At 41.9% G+C, this 13,737-nt stretch overlaps 1 protein-coding gene across 1 annotated transcript in view; it reads right to left on the reverse strand.

Moving 5' to 3' along the window:
- The window catches only part of LOC141146828 (voltage-gated delayed rectifier potassium channel KCNH8-like), a 758,049-nt gene that overhangs the window by 487,814 nt on the left and 256,498 nt on the right, over positions 1 to 13,737 (reverse strand). Inside the window, exon 2 of the mRNA XM_073633462.1 lies at positions 830 to 1,063. Within this exon, the coding sequence (XP_073489563.1) occupies positions 830 to 1,063 (234 nt within the window). The remainder of the gene's footprint in view (positions 1 to 829; positions 1,064 to 13,737) is intronic.

The raw sequence follows: 13,737 nt of genomic DNA on the forward strand, positions 1-13,737 counted from the left end.
TTGAAGCCTTCATATAACAATCCCTATTCTAGGGTTTGGGAAATGCACAGAGGTTGCTGAACCTTTGATCTGCCTGTGTATATCCAATCCACCATGACAGCCCCTATAGGTCAATGGTAATATTAAACATAAACCATGATCATCGATCTTCTGGTGGCACTATAATGAGTTTATGGGGATTGGACACATGGTTTATACAGCTCTAACAGGCATGGTGGTTCAAATACCTGGATGTTATTTGTAAGTGGATATCATATGTTCCACACAATTTGCTAACCTCTACCACTTCCCTGACTGTCCTTTTAGAAATGATGGCTGTGAAAAACCAATAAATGTACTGTACATAGATTAAATAAAGATTACTTTGATCCTAAGTGCAAGTCATAAGGTCTTCAGCTCAGATTCCTTGAGCTCAACTTTGTCCTCACAAAAAGATCTTTCACAAACTTGGGTAAACCCAGTTCACTAGTTCTGGATTGATAGAAAATTATGTAATTCAAAACAGACTTTGCCTTGTGCAGATAGCAGTAGCCTATAACATATTTAAATATATACAATGTTGGCTCATTTAAAATATTCTGCTGTTTTACAGAATTCTACAGTTGTAGGCAACATTATATACTAATAATGCAAAAATAATTGTGTTGTCTTTTCTGCGCATAATCACAGATATTGTTTGATGTCCAAATAATGAGAGGATTTGTTTAGAGATATTAACGGACCCAGGCAGAAAGCAATGCATCTCAGTGGAAGGTCTACAGGCACAGCAATTTATGTATTTTTTATCCTGGAGGAAGAAAGCAATTGAGACCATGCCGTTATTACTCACCGCTCTTTCTGTAGAGAAGAATTTCTGTCTTAAATTCTCTTTTCTCATCCAGGGCTTTTTGAATCTGGACTTTAAGCTGCTCACTGGTCTCCTGGCCATAGAGAAACTTACAGGCACAGCTCTTTTGCATCACCTCAGCCCGGGCGAAGCCAGTTAAGTCACAGAACCCATCCGAGCAATAGACTATGGGGAACAAGTTCAGCACCTGTGCGTTACCCAACACAAAGTTGCTGTCTGAAATGAGAGGATAGCTCAGTCAGTAAAGTACTTAGACAAACATTTATTTAGTACAGAGAGATGTTTAAAAAAATATTTTTTATTGCAGAAAATAGATACATTTGAACCAAGGGCCCCCAGCAACCACAACTGCCACTGGGTAAGCAACTGGTCTGAGCAATCTCACTCCCTTCTACTAACCCTTTTGCAAGAATCTGATTGTCTTTGATAAGAATACTCCTTCTCTTTGTCACAAGAGGTATGAGGAATAACAATTTAAATACTGTAACTCCTAAATGTTTCTATTGCATTTATTTATTAACATTGGGGATCAAATGGGAATAACAATTTTCACACTGACTAAGGAAGCAAAATCGAGAGTATGGTATTAAAATACTAAACTAGAAGCAACTCTTTGTTTCTTTGTTTATTTTTCTAACCAAAGGTTCATTTTCACTGCAGATATATATATATATATATATATATATATATATATATATATATATATATATATATATATATATATATATATATACACATACATACATACACACACACACACACACACACACACACACACACATATATATATATATATATATATATATATATATATATATATATATATATATATATATATATATATATATATATATATATATATATATATATATATATATATACACATATTCACAGTGGGGGCGGAAAGTATTTAGACCCCCATTTTACACTCTTTGTTATATTGCAGCCATTTTCTAAAATCATTTATTCATTTAAGTTCTTTTTTTTTCCTCATTAATGCACACACAGCACTCCATATTGGCAGAAAAACACAGAATTGTTGACCTTTTTGCAGATTTATTAAAAAAGGAAAATTGTGGCAAGGCACAGATCTGGCCAAGGTTACAAAAAAATGAAAAATTTAAGGGGGTCTGAATACTTTCCGTCCCCCAATGTATATGTCAAAGAAAATGGTAAATATACCAAAGTCATTTTTTATCAATGCTGTATTAACTGTGGAATTTGGTCAGAGACGCCACATGGTCTAATGTGCTCCATGATAAGCAACAATTCTGACATAAATCCCAATTGAACTTAACACCTTAAATCAGCTAAATCACTGGGTAGCAAAACAAAAGTTGCAGAACGTCTGACAATTCAATTTTGTAGGAAATCAGTTAAAGCCAATGTAAAATATTCTGTCTTCCTTCCCAGCATGCTGCAGAGAAAGACTGTGTCAGAGCAGAGGATTCTGTGCAGAAGTTCGACTAGTCAGAACTAGAGAAATGTTTATGCTCCCTGCTAATTAGAATGAGTTACCTCTGACTCAGCAAGGTGAAAAGAAAGGGTCCTTCTCTACAGCATGCTGGTGGGGCACAGGATGTTTTACACTAGCGGTATGCTAAGCGCTCTGTTTCAATGTGCGGCTGGGTCTGTTTTGCCAAACACATCACACTGTTCTTTTTTTTTAATTTTGTTTTTTTTTACTTTATTGAGAATGTACAAAGTTACACTCTATTTAAGTTTCCACACTGCAAGCACATTGTTCTGTGCTGCAATGTTGTGACATGTGCTGTGTTCTGATGCGCTGCACTTCCAGACCAGGCCTTTTCTTGCACTCTTTGTTTACATGTAACAATCAATATTTTTTGCTAGAAAATTACTTAGAACCCCCAAACATTATATATTTTTTTAAAAGTGAAGACCCTAGAGAATCAATTGGTGGGTTTTGCAATTTTTTATGTCACATGGTATTTGCACAGCGGTTTTTGCAAACGCTATTTGGGATTTGGGATAAATGCACTTTTTTTTTTATTTGAATTAAAAGAAACACAATACATAACATTATTTTTTTGTAAAATATAAAAAATTATGTTACGCCGAGTAAATAGATACCAAACAAACAAGGTAAATTTTACTATCCATAGGCAACACTTTAAAACTTTAGATTTACAGAAGAGGTCTTGTGCTAGAATTACTGCCCATGATATAATGTTCATGGTGATACCTCACATGTGTGGGACATCCGCTGCTTGTGTGTCCAATCTTCACGCTAGCCTTAGCACACGAGCACTGAGGGACGGGGACACTTTACTTTTTTTTTTTTAATTACTACATTTTTTATTTTATTTTAACACTGTTACTTTAAACTTTTCTTTTATGACTTTTATTGCTGTCACAAGGAATGTAAACATCCTTGTGACAGCAATAGGCATGTGATAGGTACTCTTTATGGAGAGATCAGGGGTCTGTAAGACCCTAAATCCCTTCTCTGCCCTTAAAAATATTGATGTTTTCAAATGCTTTTGAATTTTTTTAAATGGCCCAGTTGACATCCAGGTAAACAAGAAGTGATTTCATGTCATCGCTTCAGGGTTACCATAGCCAAGAGCAGATCAAAGCTGGTTCAGGCTTTGTTCGGCTCTCTGATCATCCGGCTGAAGCGCTGAGACGGGAGAAAGCCGCAGAAAAAAAGAAAACTTTAAAAATTCAGTTCAACTTTAAAATCCCCATTCAATTTACATTTAGGCCTGACAAATCACACTAGAAGAAACTAAGTTATGCAAGTGATTTGCAATGCTTTTGAGAGAGAGAGAGAGAGAGAGAGAGAGAGAGAGAGAGAGAGAGAGAGAGCTCACATTTTTGTAAATATTATATTCTATCTTTTCATGTGACAACATTGAAGAACTGACACTTTGCTACAATGTAAAGTAGTGAGTGTACAGCTTGTATAACAGTGTAAATTTGCTGTCCCCTCAAAATAACTCAACCCACAGCCATTAAAGTCTAAACCGCTGGCAACAAAAGTGAGTACACTCCTAAGTGAAAATGTCCAAATTGGGCCCAAAGTGTCTATATTTTGTGTGGCCAACATTATTTTCCAGCACTGCCTTAACCCTCTTGGGCATGGAGTTCACCAGAGCTTCACAGGTTGCCACTGGAGTCCTCTTCCACTCCTCCATGACGACATCAAGGAGCTGGTGGATGTTAGATGCCTTGCGCTCCTCCACCTTCCTTTGAGGATGCCCCACAAGGTGCTCAATAGGGTTTAGGTCTGGAGACATGCTTGGCCAGTCCATCGCCTTTACCCTCGGCTTCTTTAGCAAGGCAGTGGTCGTCTTGGAGGTGTGTTTGGGGTTGTTATCATGTTGGAATACTGCCCTGTGGCTCAGTCTCTGAAGAGAGGGGGATCATGCTCTGCTTCAGTATGTCACAGTGCATGTTGGCATTCATGGTTCCCTCAATGAACTGTAGCCCCCCCCAGTGTCTGCAGCACTCATTCAGCCCCAGACCATGATACTCCCACCACCATGCTTGACTGTAGGCAAGACACACTTGTCTTTGTACTCCTCACCTGGTTGCCGCCACACACGCTTGACACCATCTGAACCAAATAAGTTTATCTTGGTCTCATCAGACCACAGGACATGGTTCCAGTAATCCATGCCCTTAGTCTGCTTGTCTTCAGCAAACTGTTTTCAGGCTTTTTTGTGAATCATCTTTAGAAGAGGCTTCCTTCTGGGACAACAGCCATGCAGACCAATTTGATGCAGTGTGTGGAGTATGATCTGAGCACTGACAGGCTGACCCCCCACCCCTTCAACCTCCGCAGCAATGCTGGCAGCACTCATACTTCTATTTCCCAAAGACAACCTCTGGATATGACGCTGAGAATGTGCACTCAACTTCTTTGGTGGACCATGGGGAGATCTGTTCTGAGTGGAACCTGTCCTGTTAAACCTCTGTATGGTCCTGGCCACCTTGCTGCAGCTCAGTTTCAGGGTCTTGGCAATCTTCTTATAGCCTAGGCCATCTTTATGTAGAGCAACAATTTTTTTTTTCAGATCCTTTATAGAGTTCTTTACCATGAGGTGCCATGTTGAACCTACAGTGACCAGTATGAGAGAGTGAGAGCGATAACACCAAATTTAACACACCCGCTCCCCATTCAAACCTGAGACCTTGTAACACTAATGAGTCATATGACACCGGGGAGGGAAAATGGCTAATTGGGCCCAATTTGGACATTTTCACTTAGGGGTATACTCACTGTTGTTGCCAGCGGTTTAGACATTAATGGCTGTGTGTTGAGTTATTAAGGGGGCAGCAAATTTACACTGTTATACAAGCTGTACACTCACTACTTTACATTGTAGCAAAGTGTAATTTCTTCAGTGTTGTCACATGAAAAGATATAAAAAAATATTTACACAAATGTGAGAGGTGTACTCACTTTTGTGAGATACTGTATATATATATATATATATATATATATATATATATATATATATATATATATATATATATATATATATATATATATATATATATATATTCACACAGTATCTCAAAAGTGAGTACACCCCTAAGTGAAAATGTCCAAATTGGGCCCAAAGTATCATGTTTAGAAGAGGCTTCCTTCTATGATGACAGCTATGCAGACCAATTTGATGCAGTGTGCGGCGTATGGTATAAGCACTGACAGGCTGACCCCCCACCCCTTCAACCTCTGCAGCAATGCTGGCAGCACTCATACATCTATTTCCCAAAGACAACCTCTGGATATGACATTGAGCATGTGCACTCAACTTCTTTGGTTGACCATGGCGAGGCCTGTTCTGAGTGGAACCTGTCCTGTTAGACCGCTGTATGGTTTTGGCCACCATGTTGCAGCTCAGTTTTAGGATCCTATAGCCTAGGTAATCTTTGTGTAGAGCAACAATTCTTTTTTTCAGATCCTCAGAAAGTTCTTTGCCATGAGGTGCCATGTTGAACTTCCAGTGACCAGTATGAGAGAGTGAGAGCGATAACACCAAATTTACCACACCTGCTCCCCATTCACACCTGAGACCTTGTAACACTAATGAGTCACATGACACCGGGAAGGGAAAATGGCTAATTGGGCCCAATTTGGATATTTTCACTTAGGGGTGTACTCACTTCTGTTGCCAGCGGTTTAGATATTAATGGCTGTGTGTTGAGTTATTTTGAGGGGTCAGCAAATTTACACTGTTATACAAGCTGTATACTCACTACTTTACATTGTAGCAAAGTGTAATTTCTTCAGTGTTGTCACATGAAAAGATCTAATTAAATATTTACACAAATGGGAGGGGTGTACTCACTTCTGTGAGATACTGTATATACACACAGTATCTCAAAAGTGAGTACACCCCTAATTGGGCCCAAAGTGTCAATATTTTGTGTGGCCACCATTATTTTCCAGCACTGCCTTAACCCTCTTGGGCATGGAGTTCACCAGAGCTTCACAGGTTGCCACTGGAGTCCTCTTACACTTCTCCATGACAACATCACGGAGCTGGCGGATGTTAGAGACCTTGCGATCCTCCACCTTCCATTTGAGGATGCCCCACAGATGCTCAATAATTTTATATATATATATATATATATATAAATATACAGTATCTCACAAAAGTGAGTACACCCCTCACATTTTTGTAAATAATTTATTATATCTTTTCATGTGACAACACTGAAGAAATTACACTTTGCTACAATGTAAAGTAGTGAGTATACAGCTTGTACAACAGTGTAAATTTGCTGACCCCTCAAAATAACTCAACACACAGCCATTAATATCTAAACCGCTGGCAACAGAAATGAGTACACCCCTAAGTGAAAATGTCCAAATTGGGCCCAATTAGCCATTTTCCCTCCCCGGTGTCATGTGACACATTTGTGTTACAAGGTCTCAGGTGTGAATGGGGAGCAGGTGTGGTAAATTAGGTGTTATCACTCTCACTCTCTCATACTGGTCACTGGAAGTTCAACATGGCACCTCATGGCAAAGAACTCTCTGAGGATCTGAAAAAAAGAATTGTTTCTCTACACAAAGATGACCTAGGCTATAGGATCCTAAAACTGAGCTGCAACACGGTGGCTAAAACCATACAGCGGTTTAACAGGACAGGTTCCACTCAGAACAGGCCTCGCCATGGTCAACCAAAGAAGTTGAGTGCACATGCTCAACGTCATATCCAGAGGTTGTCTTTGGGAAATAGATGTACGAGTGCTGCCAGCATTGCTGCAGAGGTTGAAGGGGTGGGGGGTCAGCCTGTCAGTGCTCAGACCATACGCCGCACACTGCATCAAATTGGTCTGCATGGCTGTCATCATAGAAGGAAGCCTCTTCTAAACATGATGCACAAGAAAGCCCGCAAACACTTTGCTGAAGACAAGCAGATTAAGGGCATGGGTTACTGGAACCATGTCCTGTGGTCTGATCAAACCAAGATAAACTTATTTGGTTCTGATGTGTCAAGCATGTGTGGCTGCAACCAGGTGAGGAGTACAAAGACAAGTGTGTCTTGCCTACAGTCAAGCATGGTGGTGGGAGTGTCATGGTCTGGGGCTGCATGAGTGCTGCCGGCACTGGGGAGCTATAGTTCATTGAGGGAACCATGAATGCCAACATGCACTGTGACATACTGAAGCAGAGCATGATCCCCTCCCTTCGGAGACTGGGCCGTAGGGCAGTATTCCAACATGATAACGACCCCAAACACATCTTCAAGACAACCACTGCCTTGCTAAAGAAGCTGGGGGTAAAGGTGATGGACTGGCCAAGCATGTCTCCAGACCCAAACCCATTGAGCATCTGCGGGGCATCCTCAAACAGAAGGTGGAAGAGCGCAAGGTCTCTAACATCCACTAGATCCGTGATGTCATCATGGTGCAGTGGAAGAGGACTCCAGTGGCAACCTGTGAAGATCTGGTGAACTCAATGCCTAAGAGGGTTAAGGCAGTGCAGGAGAATAATGGTGGCCACACAAAATATTGACACTTTGGGCCCAATTTGGACATTTTCACTTAGGGGTGTACCCACTTTTGTTGCCAGCAGTTTAGACATTAATGGCTGTGTGTTGCGTTATTTTGAAGGAACAGCAAATTTACACTGTTATACAAGATATAATAAAATATTTAGAAAAATGTGAGGGGTGTACTCACTTTTGTGAGCTACTGTATATAAAGCCACAATTAAGGAATGTAGCAACTAAACCTTTTTAAAGTGGATGAAAAACGTACTGTAACTAACTTTTCTTAAAAATGTTCCTTCCCCCTCCTCTTACCTGTTCTTTCTACCCTGTATAAAAAAGATCTGTATACTTACCTATTTTGAATCTGCTCCAGTCTGGTCACCTGATCCTGCAGCTCTGGCTTTCCTGTGTAAGTGAATGGCTGCTGCAGGAGACAGGAGAGAGCCCATGGGTGATGTAATGGTTCCTGGAATTTACAGCTGTTACAGGGGGCACACAGCAGACCCACAGCTGCAGGATCACATGACTGGACTGAAGCTAATTAAAAATACGTAATAATAGGTAAGTACACAAATCTTTTTTTTACAGGGTAAGCATCACGAGCAGGGCTGTCTTTAATATTGATTGGACCTGGGAAAAACTTTTCTTGCCCCCCCCCATGCAGTTTCACTCTCCACCTGCTCTGAGACATACAATAAATAGCAGCTAGACTCAAAATCAGTTTACTATATCAGATCAGGCAGCTATTGCGATTGGTTGCCAGAGGTTACAGTGTATCATTACAGCTCACTGACTGGTTGCTAGAGGTTACAGCACACATTACGGCTCACTGATTAGTCGCTAGAGGTTACAGCACATGATTTCTGCTTGTTGATTGGTTGTTAGAGATTACTGTGGATATATCCTCAGGGGGGCATGATATACGTATCAATGCCGCCGGCCGCCGCTATTTAATTATTAATGCCCCCGCTATTTACTTATTAATGTTGGTAATTTACATGTAAACACAGGGTCTGCAGGTGAGTCATCTGTACACAACAATGGGGCAGAGATGGGCAGCACTTCTCACTGAGATATTGGGACACAGCACAGAACTAAATCCTCAAGGGACAAGGGAATTTAAACCAGGATAGTTGGCAAGTATGAGGCAGCTGCTTTGGGCCCCACAACAATGACAGGGCCCAGGGCAGCTGCCCCTTTTGCCCTGCCTTAAAAACCGCCCTGATCATGAGTAGGAGGAGGATGGAGGGAACATTTTTAGAAAGAATAGTTAGGCTTTTGTTCAACTAATCATGGCTTTCTGCTGTCATGTAGCTTAATTGGTAAGGTTTAATTATTTAGTATTTAGCAATCATAGATATTCCCGATGGAAGGTGATTTTCAGTGCTGTAGCTTAAGCTGGCTAGTAAATATCCATATGAAGGTTTGTACAAAAATTTTCATCAGTACATTCGATGACATGATGACTTTGGAGTGAATAGACTTTCTTGAACAAAAACCATGTTCACTTTTAGAAATCTGTTAGAAAAAAACTTCCATCCTACTTTGAATTATATTAGAGGTGCGGCGAGCAAGCAGAGAGATTACATCATCCCTCACCGTCCGCCCTGCATCGCTGCTGTTCCACCCTCACTCTGGGATAGGACCCAACAACTGTGCATGTGCTGGTTTACCCGATCAGCCAATGTAGTGCCAGGGAGAGGCAGAGAGAAGAGTAGTCTTTCCCTGCTGAAAAAAACCCATTACAAATTGCTTTTACATTGAAATAATTAAAGTGACAAGCTGCATGTGATATTTTTTTTGGTGGCCGGCTATAGTGGAGAGCTTCATCTGGAGGTAGGATAGTGGGAAGCTGCATCTGGTGGAAGGTGACTGTTGCAAGTGACAAGCTGCATCTGGTGGCAGGGGATGATGTCAGGTGACAAGCTGCATCTGGTGGCAGGCGACGGTGGCAAGGGACAAGCTGCATCTGGTGGCAGGCGACAGTGGCAAGTGACAAACTGCATCTAGTGGCAGGCAACTGTGGCAAGTAACAAGCTGCATCTGGTGGCAGATGATGGTGGCAAGTGACAAGCTGCATCTGGTGGTAGGCAACAGTGGCAAGTGACAAGCTGCATCTGGTGGGAGGTGATGGTAGCAAGTGACAAGCTGCATCTTATTTTTTGGTGGCCGGCTATAGTGGAGAGCTTCATCTGGAGGCAGGATAGTGGGAAGCTGCATCTGGTGGAAGGTGCCTGTGGCAAGCGACAAGCTGCATCTGGTGGCAGGGGATGGTGGCAAGTGACAAGCTGCATCTGGTGGCAGGTGATGGTGGCAAGTGACAAGCTGCATCTGGTGGTAGGCAACGGTGGCAAGTGAGAAGCTGCATCTGGTGGCAGGCAACAGTCGCAAGTGACAAGCTGCATCTGGTGGCAGGCAATGGTGACAAGCTGCATTTGGTGACAGGCGACAGTGGCAAGTGACAAGCTGCATCTGGTGGCAGGTGACAGTGGCAAGTAACAAGCTTCATCTGGTTGCAGACGAAGGTGGCAAGTGACAAGATGCATCTGGTGGCTGGCGACAGTTACATAGTTACATAGTTAGTTAGGTTGAAAAAAAGACACATATCCATCTAGTTCAACCAAAAAAAAAAACTGTGGCAAATGACAAGCTGCATCTGGTGGCAGGCGACAGTGGCACGTGACAACCTGCATCCGGTGGCAGGTGACAGTGGAAAGTGACAAGCTGCATCCGGTGGCAGGCGACAGTGGAAAGTGACAAGCTGCATCTGGTGGCAGGCAACGGTGGCAAGTGACAAGCTGCATTTGGTGGCAGCAATGGTGGCAAGTGACAAGCTGCATCTGGTGGCAGGCGAAGGTGGCAAGTGACAAGCTGCATCTGGTGGCAGGCAACAGTTGCAAGTGACAAGCTGCATCTGGTGGGAGGTGATGGTAGCAAGGGACAAGCTGCATTTTAGGGCAGGCAATGTGGCAAGTGACAAGTTGCATCTGGTGGCAAGCAACAGTGGCAAATGATAAGCTGCATCTGGTTGCAGGTGACGGTGGTAAGTGACATGCTGCATCTGGTGGCAGGCGACAGTGGCAAGTGACAAGCTGCATCTGGTGGCATGCAACAGTGGCAAGTAACAAGCTGAATCTGTTGCCAGGCGACGGTGGCAAGTGACATGCTGCATCTGAAGCAGGCGACGTGGCAAGTGACAAGCTGCAACTGGTGGCAGGTGACAGTGGCAAGTGACACACACTTAGGGCTCCCACTGATTCTGATTCTGCATTATAGTAAGTTGAACTATTTCATTTTATATTACAATGTAATAGTACAAATAATGTGCTGCAATAATCCTGACACCATATCAGCCATAGTATCGTGATGATTGAAGCGCTAACACCAGCCACTGCCCCAACAAAATAGTTGCAGGACACGCATCTCAAACACCCCCGCCCCCCTTCAACTACCCCCCGTTCCTTGGCAATTTTTTCTTCTACGAAACCGGTCGCCAATGCCAAAAAAGTTGGGGGCCGCTGCTATAAAGTATATTTTTTAGGAGATTGCAAAAATTTATATTTCAGTGGGGATATGTCTTTGATGCATAAGTGGTCATGTATCAAAGTTGACAAATGTCATTCACTGGACTCAAAACCACACAAGAGACAGGAGGGAAACTGCAGGAATACATTGCAGACTTTTGAAGAGCAGTAACCAAAAAGGGAGCAATACATCGCCCAAGAATCGCATAACATACAGCTATTTCATTTTAAGTTTACCACCAAATGCAATAGTACAGACAGTAAGGACGTAAGGACAGTAAAATTATTATATTCCCTTTTACCTATTGACACAATACTGAGAGTCACTGTTAGATAACAACACAGCTTTAATCAACTTTGTGCATTCTACCTGTCAGCCTTTTTAAGGTGTTATCTCATAAGCACTGAGCTGTATATCTTTCCATTTGTGGAGATAAACTATAGCAATGGCAATATATCTAAATAAAATATTTAAGACGAACACGATAATACAAAGCTTTATGACCTATTTGAACTGCCAGCTACCTCTTGGAATAGTAATAGACGCCGGTATAATATACAGATGCAGATGAAAAGATCAAACATTGGAATGCACAGAGGATCTTAGTCAAAGAAAAAGGAAAAATCCAACATACTTTGGGGATTTTATACTAGTGATCATGCTATGAAACACGAGGAAGTCTGGATGAAAGTTTTACAAACCGCATAAACTCCATGTACATTTGTATTCATGATGGAACTAAATATTGAGACATTTCAGAGATCAGAGGAGGCTACAGTACACTGAACAAAATTAAAAGCTTTTTCTTGTTTCAGAAGTGGTAGAAAGTCTCAACCATTAATGGTAATGAAATCTGAAGTGCCACATATTTTAAACTGGCGCAGTATGACAATGAAGCCCTTTGCATGAAGTGCATTCACAAATTGCTTTGGTACATAATCCTTTTGTTCATGGATAAAAGTGGCTGAGTGTATCAATCTGTTTATTATTTGGGATCCATTGACCAATAGTATGCATAAAAAATCTCAATGTAAATGCGCATAATGCCATTTAGTAAGAGCTGAGAGCTCTGCTTGAAAAATACTAAAACTAATTTTGTCCATACTAACAATAGCTACAGGGTTATATTTTGCTTTCCAACTAAATTAATTAAAAAATGTAACTTTGAGAGCAGAAAAAATTATTCCGTACACCTAAGCAATGCACATTTCAACATATTTTACTTCATTAAAAATGCTACAAGTACAACATTACCAGAAAGTCAGTGTGCTCATAACTTCCTGTTTTGGCTGGCAGCACAGTGAGGTTGATTTACTAAAACTGGAGAGTGCAAAATCTGGAGCAGCTCTGCATAGAAGCCAATTCGCTTCCAGGTTTTTTTTTCTCAAAATTTTATTGAACAAGCTGAAGTTAGAAGCCAATTGGCTACCATGCAGAACTGCACCAGATTTTTCACTTTCCCTTTTTTTGGTAAATCAACCCCAGTGCCTCTGCTTTGCTGAAATCATGGTGCGCATTGTCACTCCCTGCCTAGTGAACTACAGAGCTCTACTTATGTCAACACTCTCTGTCCCTCTCTTAATATGCATACGTTCACTGATTTCTTTCTCAGCAAAACAATGCTGCTGCCTTTGCTACTAAGAGCCTGATCACACATGTGTAAGAAATTATTTTGGGAGATGTAGTTTTGGAACTTAGTTCCCAGCAGTTACCCCTATAAGAATTGTCAAGCCTGGTGATGATGTCACAGGGAGTAATAAAAGCTGTTTCTTACTTAGGTTTGTCACCTATCCAAGATTTACCAAGGCAGTCCGGGTTTTGAATCATGTGTCCGGGTTTTAGGCCGCCTGAAACCCGGACACATTATTCAGACTGTACTGTGGCTCCCATGCTCCATGGGGCACGTGCGGCCTCCCTGGTCACACCTGGACAGGAGAGGCAGCTGAGGTGGCATTTACTAGAACCGACTGGCTGTATTTTCTTCCTGCAGCAGATGAAAGCCAGATTCTCCTCCTCGCCCCTCATGCCACCGGTGGCGGCAGAAGGAAAATAAAGCTGATCGGTTCTAGTAAATGCCGCCCACTGGCCCTCCTGTCCAGGTTCCACCACTTTTTTCTGCTGCCTGGGCTCCTCCTGCAACACTGTCTGGATACCTTCCCCTCTCTTGTTGGCTCCTGCAGGGGATGGTTTCATTATGGAGAGTGGGGGAAGGGACCGATAGATATGTCATTTACTGGCCCCTTCCTTTTCTGAATGAACACAATGAGTGACAGGTACCGATCGCTCCTGTAACAAGGAAAGAAAGAAAACGGTGGCCTGGTGCATTATCCTTGGTAAAAAGTTTTATTACAAAGCAGAAGTGGAGTACTCACATTTGGTATCTTGAAT

This window comes from Aquarana catesbeiana, linkage group LG06 (genome assembly GCF_042186555.1).
Source record: "Aquarana catesbeiana isolate 2022-GZ linkage group LG06, ASM4218655v1, whole genome shotgun sequence".
Taxonomy (NCBI): Eukaryota; Metazoa; Chordata; class Amphibia; order Anura; family Ranidae; genus Aquarana; species Aquarana catesbeiana.